We start from the raw sequence: 9,086 nt of genomic DNA, 5'->3' as shown, positions 1-9,086 counted from the left end.
AATGCCACTGTAGTTTAATTATTATTAATGCTACTGCAAAGTAAGTTAATTAATACTGTTTATTATTGTTGTCCTTTGCAGACATCACAAACCACACACACAACTACAAATGTACCCCAGTGTCATGTTCAATTGGATAGAGGTCAATAAATTCATCTAAAGGAGAGAAGTTGCTGCGTCTTCTCTGACCGGAGGATTAGGCCAGTATATACACAGCCAGCGTATCATCACCGAAGCTGTTCCGTTACAAGTGGTCCTTCGAGCCGGATTGTGTGTATAACTGCGCCATGGCAACTTCTGGCAACCATGCAGATGAACAATCTCCAGCTGCGTCCCGCCCAAGCCGGTCTCACCAACTCCCTAAGCACCTACATGACTTTGTTATTGACGACCTTGGCTATCTGGGCTATCTGAACAGACGAGATACTACTCATCAAGTGATAGAAGCGCACCAGGAAGAGCTTCCAGACTATAATGTGCTCACTGGGTCAGAAGATTTGAGGTTGGAAGGGATGGAAGCCCGCATGAAAGACTTAACTAAGCAGATGAAACAGCTACAGTCAGCCATGGACAGTGTTAAAGGTAAAGCTCACCCTCAGCAGCATCCATTCAACTTATCATATCCTCTCCGGAGCTCGAGCCTTCCTCATATTCATCACAGTGGAGTGACAGGGCCCAGAGTATCACCCCTTACGGATAATCGGATGAGTTGGAAATCAGCTGATGGAGGATATTGTCATCTCTTGGACAACAGTGAGCCTCGCCCACCTACAGCACAGCCCATACAGCACGGAGAACTCAGCTCAACGACTCAGGCTGCCAGAGCTCTGCAGCCATCCGTCCAGGTAGCAACACAACCGCTGGATCTCAGTGAGTCTACTCATCATTCAGCTACCCTAGCTGGACTAGCGCCAGAGTTTCTACAGCTGCCTGCAGTTCAGTCTGCTCACCACACTCCGCTTGCACAGCGATTGTATTCACCTTCTCCGCCCATCCAGCATGCAGGTCAGCACGTCCAGCCGGGGCATCAACCAGCTCAACAGGCACCACTGACAGTGTTTCTGCCAGATCATCCTGCAGCCCTGCTGACACATTCACCTGCCCTGTATACACCTCAGCCAGCCCAACCTGCACCTCCACAGTCTCAAGTTATGCCACAGCTCTCCCCACAACTGCACAGCAGCAGAGTTATCCTCAATCTGTCCAGCATCTGACCACTCCTCAACCTGGACCACCGCTGGGATATCAACCTGCTTCATTCAACCAACAAGGGACAAGGCCAAACTCTCGTGCTATCCCTCCTTATCAGCCACCTACTGATCCCGGAGCAGTCTACTCACTTCCACAGACTGGATATCCCCCTGTAGCCCAACCACAGCTATACCAGTCTGGACCTCAATCAGCTGCACACTACTCACAGCTTACGCCCATGGTTGCTCCACCTACAGCACCAGGATACATCTCTCCCTACAACAATCCTGCAACTCTCACTATGACAGAAATGGCGATTGCTGCTTCATACGGTATTCCTAAGCCCAAGCTGCCTCTCTTCAGTTCCGGACGGGAGAGTGACTTCATCATGCTGAAAAGGGGACTGGATAGTTTACTTGGTCCACACAGACACTTAACTGAAGATTATAAATACCAAGTATTACTTGATCATCTCAAACTGCCAAGTGCCTACCAAATGGCAAAGAGATACATACATGACTCCACACCATACACCAGTGCAATGGATGCTCTGCAGCAACGATATGGACAGCCAAGACAGCTGGTTCAGGGGGAATTAAAGACTATATTGAACTCTCCTCCCGTGAAACCTGGCGACGCAAAGGCTTTCGAAGATTTCTCCTCATCTGTAAACACACTGGTGGGGATGTTAAGTCGCATGGACGGTCCCGCTCAGTCTGAGCTGCGGTGCGGCTCCCACGTCGACACCCTCCTTGGTAAGCTGCCTGGCCACTACAGGGATAGCTTCGCCGAATTCTGTATTAAAAGAGGCATCATCCGCAGTGGGAGCGACCAGACATACACCTTACCTGACCTCGCTGAATGGCTGGATATGAAGGTTCAGGTGCTCCAGGTGTCCCGACGTGCAGCAGAATCCAACCCAGCTGAGTCCAGTCGTATCACACAGAGAGAGAGTAAAGCAGGTAAATCACAGTGGGTCAAACCAGCCTCTGTTTACTTCAGCAGCGACTCCACGACAATCAAGCATCAGCAGACCTCTCCACAGCGACAAAGGACCTACCTCCAGCCAGGCTCAAGGAAAGATCAGCCCACGGGTAAAAGGAGGGAGCGCTTTAAACCCTATTGTCCATATTGCACAACCACCCAGGACCATTACCTCAACGGCTTCCCTGAGTTCGAAAGAATTACTACTGAGGAGAAAGCCGCCTGGATTAAAGACAAAGGAAAATGTTGGAGATGTGGGCGTGGCCACTCACCAGATAGCTGCACCCTAAAGAAACTCTGCTCCACATGCAACAAACAACACCTGCTGATACTCCATGAAGTCGTGGCCCAAGACCCACAGCTAAACATTCTCACTGTCAGCGCCCCAACTAATGCAGTTTATCTGGATCATGCCAGCCACTCAGGACGCGTCATGTTGAAAGTGGTACCAGTGCTGCTCCGTCATGGCAAGAGAACACTAAACACACATGCAGTGTTAGATGACGGCTCTGAGCGTACTGTGATTCTGTCTGCTGCGGTCAAGCACCTTGGGTTGTGTGGAGAAGTGGAGTCACTTAAACTGAAGACCATCAGACAGGATGTGTTAAAGCTCCAGGGAATGGCAGTGTCATTTGAGGTGTCAGCTAACACACAGCCACGTACCTATCACTCCATCAACCAAGCATTCACTGCGACTGAACTCCAACTGGCTGAGCAGTCATGTCCAGGAGACAAACTGGTAAGAAAATACAACCACCTGAAAGGAGTCCCCCTGCACACATTCACCAAAGTTCAGCCAATGCTACTGATTGGATCTGACCACCCTCATCTAATAACTCCAATCCACCCAGTACGTGCAGGATCTCTTGGAGCATCAGTAGCAGTCTGCACCCGACTCGGCTGGGCAGTGCAGGGACCCACTAACTTTCTTCAACATCCAAACGGTGAGAGCTCTTTCCTTCACCTGTCAGTTGATACACCTTGCTCCGACCTACAAAGGGATGTTCAACGCCTGTGGCAGCTTGACATTTTGCCATATAAAAGCGAAAGAGAGGTGACACGATCCAAGCAAGACCAAGCAGCCCTCACCATGCTGGATGAGAAGAGCACCACTGTAATAGTGGGTGGAGTCTCAAGATACGCAACACCCCTCCTTCGAAAGAGGAATGTAGCTCTGCCCTGCGCATCACCTGCTGCCGTGATGCCCCTCCTCCGCTCTACAGAACGCCGCCTGTTGACCAATCCGGAGCTTGCTAAAGTCTACAACCAAGAAATACACAAGCTAGTGGAGGCGGGATATGCTGAGAGGATCACCAGTGAGGAGGCCAGTCGTTCTACTGAATCCTGGTACATTCCGCACCACTTAGTACATCATAACGGAAAGGCAAGGGTGGTATTTAACTGCTCCTTCCGCTACCAAGAGAGTGCTCTGAACGATGACCTGCTACCAGGACCCTCTCTCGGGCCGTCGTTGGTGGGGGTTCTGCTCAGGTTTCGAGAACATGTGGTCGCTATCAGCGGAGACATAAAGGCTATGTTTCATCAAATCAGACTCCTTCCCGAAGACCGACCACTTGTCCGCTTCCTCTGGCGCGACATGGACAGAGACAGACCACCTGACATTTATGAATGGCGTGTCTTGCCATTTGGCATAGTTTGCAGTCCGTGTTGTGCCATATACGCTGTGCAGCGTCACGTTCGAGATCACCAGAGTGGCAACGAGGACCTGCTGGACACGGTAATCACCTCGTTCTATGTGGATAACTGTCTGAAATCACTCCACTCACCACAGCAGGCAAAGGATCTTCTCGACCGCCTGAGAGCCCTCCTCGCTAAAGGTGGATTTGAGATCAGGCAGTGGGCATCCAACAGGACAGAGGTAATCTCTCACCTCCAGACTGAGGCGCGATCAACAACATCCGAGCTGTGGCTAACTGCTGAAGGAGCTGACCCGAGGGAGTCCACTCTCGGCCTGGTTTGGCATTGCATGACGGACACACTGGGTTATAAATGTAAGCCTGTATCATCCAAACAGCCCACCATGAGGAACGTGTACAGGGTGCTTGCCTCACAATACGACCCGCTCGGATACATAATTCCCTTCACTACCCGGGCCAAAGTCCTGGTCCAGGCTTTGTGGGCTACAGAGAGACAGTGGGACGAGCCTATTGCAGACGAGCTACTTCCGGTGTGGCAGGCATGGGAAGGTGAGCTCCCTCAGTTGTATAACATAGTTCTTCCCCGTTGTTATGTTCCAGAAGCCGCTGACAACGACTCATCAGTGAGGCAGATTCACATTTTTTGTGATGCCTCGGAGAAGGCGTACGGATCAGTCGCCTACCTGCGAGTGGAGGATCCAGAGGGACGCATCACCGTGTCGTTCATTATGGCCAGGTCGCGGGTTGCACCCAAGCGGCAACAGACGATGCCCAGACTGGAATTATGCGCCGCACTCACAGGAGCCCAGCTGGCCAAGGTTCTACAGACCGAACTGACTTTGTCCATCCAATCCGTGGTGCTGTGGTCTGACTCAACAACCGTACTGAGCTGGATACAGTCGGAGTCCAACCAGTACAAAGTATTCGTCGGTACAAGAGTTACTGAAATACTGGACCTCACCAAGCCCGGATCATGGAGATACGTTAACACTGACTTGAATCCGGCTGATGATATCACCCGCGGGAAGACCCTCCTCGAATTGTCCCAGCCAAACCGCTGGAGTCAGGGGCCTTCGTTTCTGTTCCAGTCTTCAGATCACTGGCCAGTGAACCCCTCAGTGCACACAGAGGAACCTGATGAGTTGAGAGCCCCAACCTTCTGTGGTCACATCTCTACTACCAGCAGCGATGAGCCTGATCCTGCTAAATACAATACATGGACTGAACTACTGCAGGCTACATATCAGTCCCTTCACGGGGCGGCTGCCCCAGCTATGTCTGCCGCCGACCACATCGAGATGGAGACTACTCTGCTGAGAAGGATACAATCCGATAGCTTCCCTGAAGAACTAAAGGCACTTAAACAGGGCAAACCAGTCCGTTCAGGCAGCCGTTTAAGTGCTCTCAGTCCCGAATACGATCAAGTATTAGGCCTCATTCGAGTTGGTGGTCGCCTACGCAAAGCAGAGAACCTGATTGAAGACTGCCTTCACCCTGTTGTCATCAGCCCTGATCATCTGATCACACAGCTCTTAGTGAAGGATTACGACCACCGTCTGCACCACGCTGGCCCTGAGAGAATCTTCGCAGAGATCCGAAGAAACTACTGGATCCTACGTGGTCGACAGGTAATTAAAAAACACCAGAAACACTGTGCAGAATGCTGTTTGTGGCGGAGCACCCCCGTGGCACCAAGGATGGCCGACCTGCCTGCTGCGCGGCTCCGGATCAACAAACCCCCATTCTGGTCCACCGGGGTCGACTGCTTCGGGCCCTATACAGTAAAGATCGGAAGAAGACATGAGAAACGGTGGGGCATAATATTTAAATGTCTTACCTCAAGATGCGTCCACCTTGATCTGTTGCCACACATGGACACAGACTCGTTCTTACTGGCCCTGCGTCGATTTATCTCAAGACGAGGCAAGCCATACGAGATCTTATGCGACAGAGGCACCAACTTCCGAGGGGGAGAGCGAGAGCTCAAAGAATCACTGGAAGATCTCGAACCTTCATTGAAGCAACAGTTGGCCGACCAAAGCATTACATTCAAATTCAATCCTCCTCTTTCACCCCATTTCGGTGGTGCGTGGGAGAGGGAGGTAAGGTCAGTGAAAGCCTCACTCCAAGTCGTGCTGCGGGATCAAGTCATATCAGAGGAGGTGTTGTCGACTGTCCTCGTGGAGGTAGAGGGTATACTTAACTCAAAGCCCCTGGGATACTCCTCTTCTGATCTGGCTGACCCCGATCCTGTAACGCCGAACTTGCTGCTGATGGGGCGGCACGACGCATCGCTTCCTCAAGCCGCATATGGTTCCAGTGAACTTCTGGGCCGCCGCCGTTGGAGGCATAGCCAGGTCTTGGCAGACCGGTTCTGGAGCCAATTCACCCGCCAATACCTACCTGACCTTCAGCGCCGCCAGAAGTGGAGGACCCCTACTGCTGGCCTCGCTGCTGACCAAGTGGTTATGGTAGTGGACCCCCAGCTTCCTAGGGCGCTCTGGCCCATAGGAAAGGTCACCAAAGTTCATCCCAGCGATGATGGGACTGTTCGTTCAGCGGACGTCAATATTAAAGGGACAGTCTACACTCGTCCGGTTACCAAGTTGGTACCGCTCCCCAAGATGCCAGAGGACACCAGTCACTCTTAACAACAGCAGGGACTTGTGCTTCTTCTACACATTCATGAATGAATGTGGGGGCGGCTGTTGTGAATTCCCTGCTGTGAGGAGTACACGTCACAGTAAGCTGCTTCACGCAGAGACTGATGGACTGTTTGCGCATGCGCAGTGTGTTCAATAAACTTCGGTGCAGTTACCTGGTTGAGTTACCTTCTGCCGAGCACCAGTGCTTTCCTTCATCTCTTTGTACTGTACAACAGTGTGCGTCGGTGATGATGTAAGTTACGTGATGAATGAATGTTGTTTATACTTCATGTGTGACGAGAGCTAATAATATTAGCAGGGTAATATGTTCGTTTGCTCGTTAGCTTAGCATTTAGCATGTCTTACCGAGCCCCATAGAATACGGACGGCCCGTCCGACATGTAACTCAGTTAATTATCATACATTTATTTTCTTCTGTGAATGTTTATTTAGCGGTGTAGCTGCCGTTCATTGAAGCTGCTATAACAGTGAGGCTAGTGTGCTAAATTGACCGGATCGGTAGCTGACGGGGCTGTTTCAGTCTAGCTTGGTCACGTGACCTGCCTGCTGCGCCAGGCCATTGTGTTGATTAATGATCCTACAGTGCCTCCTACTGGCGATTTGCAGTATGACACGTTACTCACGTCTGTTGTAATTTGTGTTATTCTATTACTAATGCCACTGTAGTTTAATTATTATTAATGCTACTGCAAAGTAAGTTAATTAATACTGTTTATTATTGTTGTCCTTTGCAGACATCACAAACCACACACACAACTACAAATGTACCCCAGTGTCATGTTCAATTGGATAGAGGTCAATAAATTCATCTAAAGGAGAGAAGTTGCTGCGTCTTCTCTGACCGGAGGATTAGGCCAGTATATACACAGCCAGCGTATCATCACCGAAGCTGTTCCGTTACAATCTCGGCTATATTGTAAATGAGGTTACTCCTCAATATATCTCCGAGTTTAAATAAAGGATTGAATGAATTGAATGAAAGTACCTTGGAGTACACCTTGATGACAGGCTGGACTGGTCCGTACACAAAACTGATGTGTACAAAAAGACACAAAGCAGGCTCTTCTTTTTGAGAAGACTCAGGTCCTTTGACATCTGTAATGTAATGCTGTCATTGCAAGTGTTACATTCTTTGCCATAACAACATCAGGGTCAGGGACAGGAAAAGACTAGAAAAAAACTACAAAAAATGTAGCTCTGTGATGGGGGAGGGAGCGGAGCTGGTAGAGGCTGTGGTTAAGTGGAGGATGAAGTGTAAGATGGGTGACCACCAACACCCTCTACACGAAACCTCACAGGTCAGAGGAGCAGCCGCAGTAAAAGGCTCATCTCCCTGGCCTGCAGAACTGAGAGATTTATGAGGTCATTTGTTCCTGCTGCAATCGTGTAATACTTAACATATTTTGGGTTCATGTTTTGTGTCATTTTTAGCTGCCTGACTAATGTGAATTTCCCTTAAGGGATGAATAAAGTATTAATCTATCTATCTATTGTCAGGATAAAAAACAGGAAAACTGACATTGCGTGTTTGTTTATTCCAAGAGAGGACAAACAACGACGTTCCGGTTAACTATTTATTAAATTGGATCATCAAAGGCATCTGATACAAGAAACTCTCCTGTTCAGGAAATCGCAGTCTGCAAGCAGTTAGCTGCAACCACCATCCCAAGAGAGCGAGAATTCTCTGTCTTCTGCAATTTGCATCTGGCCAAGACAAAGGCGTTACATTGGTTTTTAATATTTTGCACTATGTGTGTGTAATTAATCCTTATTGGTCAAAAACAGGTGGGGAGTGGCTGTGGTTTAAACTTAGCCCTCCCTTCGTTGGTGCCCTCTGGCTGGCACATGTTGGTCCCATCTTCCCAGCACACGAACCTCTGGGCCTGAAACACAACAAAGCCCTCCCTACACTGACATAACTCTCCATCCCAGGTGTCTGAGGGGTCAGGGCAGATAATACAGACCATTAAAACTCTTCCTCACAATGCTTCATTCAGCAGGCCACAGGCCTCTCATCCTCTCCTCCCTTTGGCCTTGGAGATGTTTTGCTTTCACTGTGGCTCTGTGTGCCCTCAGTTTACCTCTGAATGATCAAACAGGTTACTGGTATTCATTGCATTATGAATTAAGCTGAACACTAATCTATATGGTTTGCTTTAAACTCAGGGGGTTAGTCAAAAATATAAGACACGATAGGTTAGTTAAAACATGAGACTAAACTTTACTACTACTTAAAGTGAACGCATAAACAGGTACATAAAGGCAAATGTTTCACACCACACAGGATTAACTTGTTTAATTGGGTAAAATGAGTAAGTGCTCAGTCTAATAAAACAATCATCAGTGAGATATATTCATTGTTGATCAGTACTGTCAAAGTGGAGAATATATGTTCAGTGTTAGTTCTGGTGATGAGGTAACTGTGTGCAGCTTTGCAGTCTCCAGTGTAGAGACACAGGTTCAGGTTTATTTCATCAGTCAGTAAAACATTGGTGTTCTGTTTTATTTATTAATCAGTAAGGCACAATATCAACTTCAGTTAGTAAAAGGCAAACATTCAATGTTAAGACAATTTTCACCCTAACAC

General features: G+C 48.9%; 1 protein-coding gene across 1 annotated transcript; it reads left to right on the top strand.

The window, feature by feature from the left end:
* The first annotated feature begins 1,888 nt into the window (after positions 1–1,888).
* LOC146960440 (uncharacterized) lies at positions 1,889–7,389 on the top strand. The gene is made up of 2 exons (XM_085772380.1): positions 1,889–6,731; positions 7,234–7,389. The coding sequence occupies exon 1, from the start codon at positions 1,889–1,891 to the stop codon at positions 6,482–6,484; it is 4,596 nt and encodes a 1,531-aa protein (XP_085628506.1). The 3' UTR covers positions 6,485–6,731; positions 7,234–7,389.
* The last annotated feature ends 1,697 nt before the right edge of the window (positions 7,390–9,086 follow it).

The sequence above is a fragment of the Trachurus japonicus genome, unplaced genomic scaffold (genome assembly GCF_045865225.1).
Source record: "Trachurus japonicus isolate A0001 unplaced genomic scaffold, Traja_1.0 AP030362.1".
NCBI classification, from domain to species: Eukaryota; Metazoa; Chordata; class Actinopteri; order Carangiformes; family Carangidae; genus Trachurus; species Trachurus japonicus.
Note: the sequence above shows the minus strand (reverse complement) of the source record. Positions and strands in the feature narration are given on the sequence as shown.

Excerpts from the sequence above, each read along its gene's own strand:
- LOC146960440 (XM_085772380.1), top strand. The coding sequence starts at position 1,889 with ATGGACGGTCCCGCTCAGTCTGAGCTGCGGTGCGGCTCCCACGTCGAC.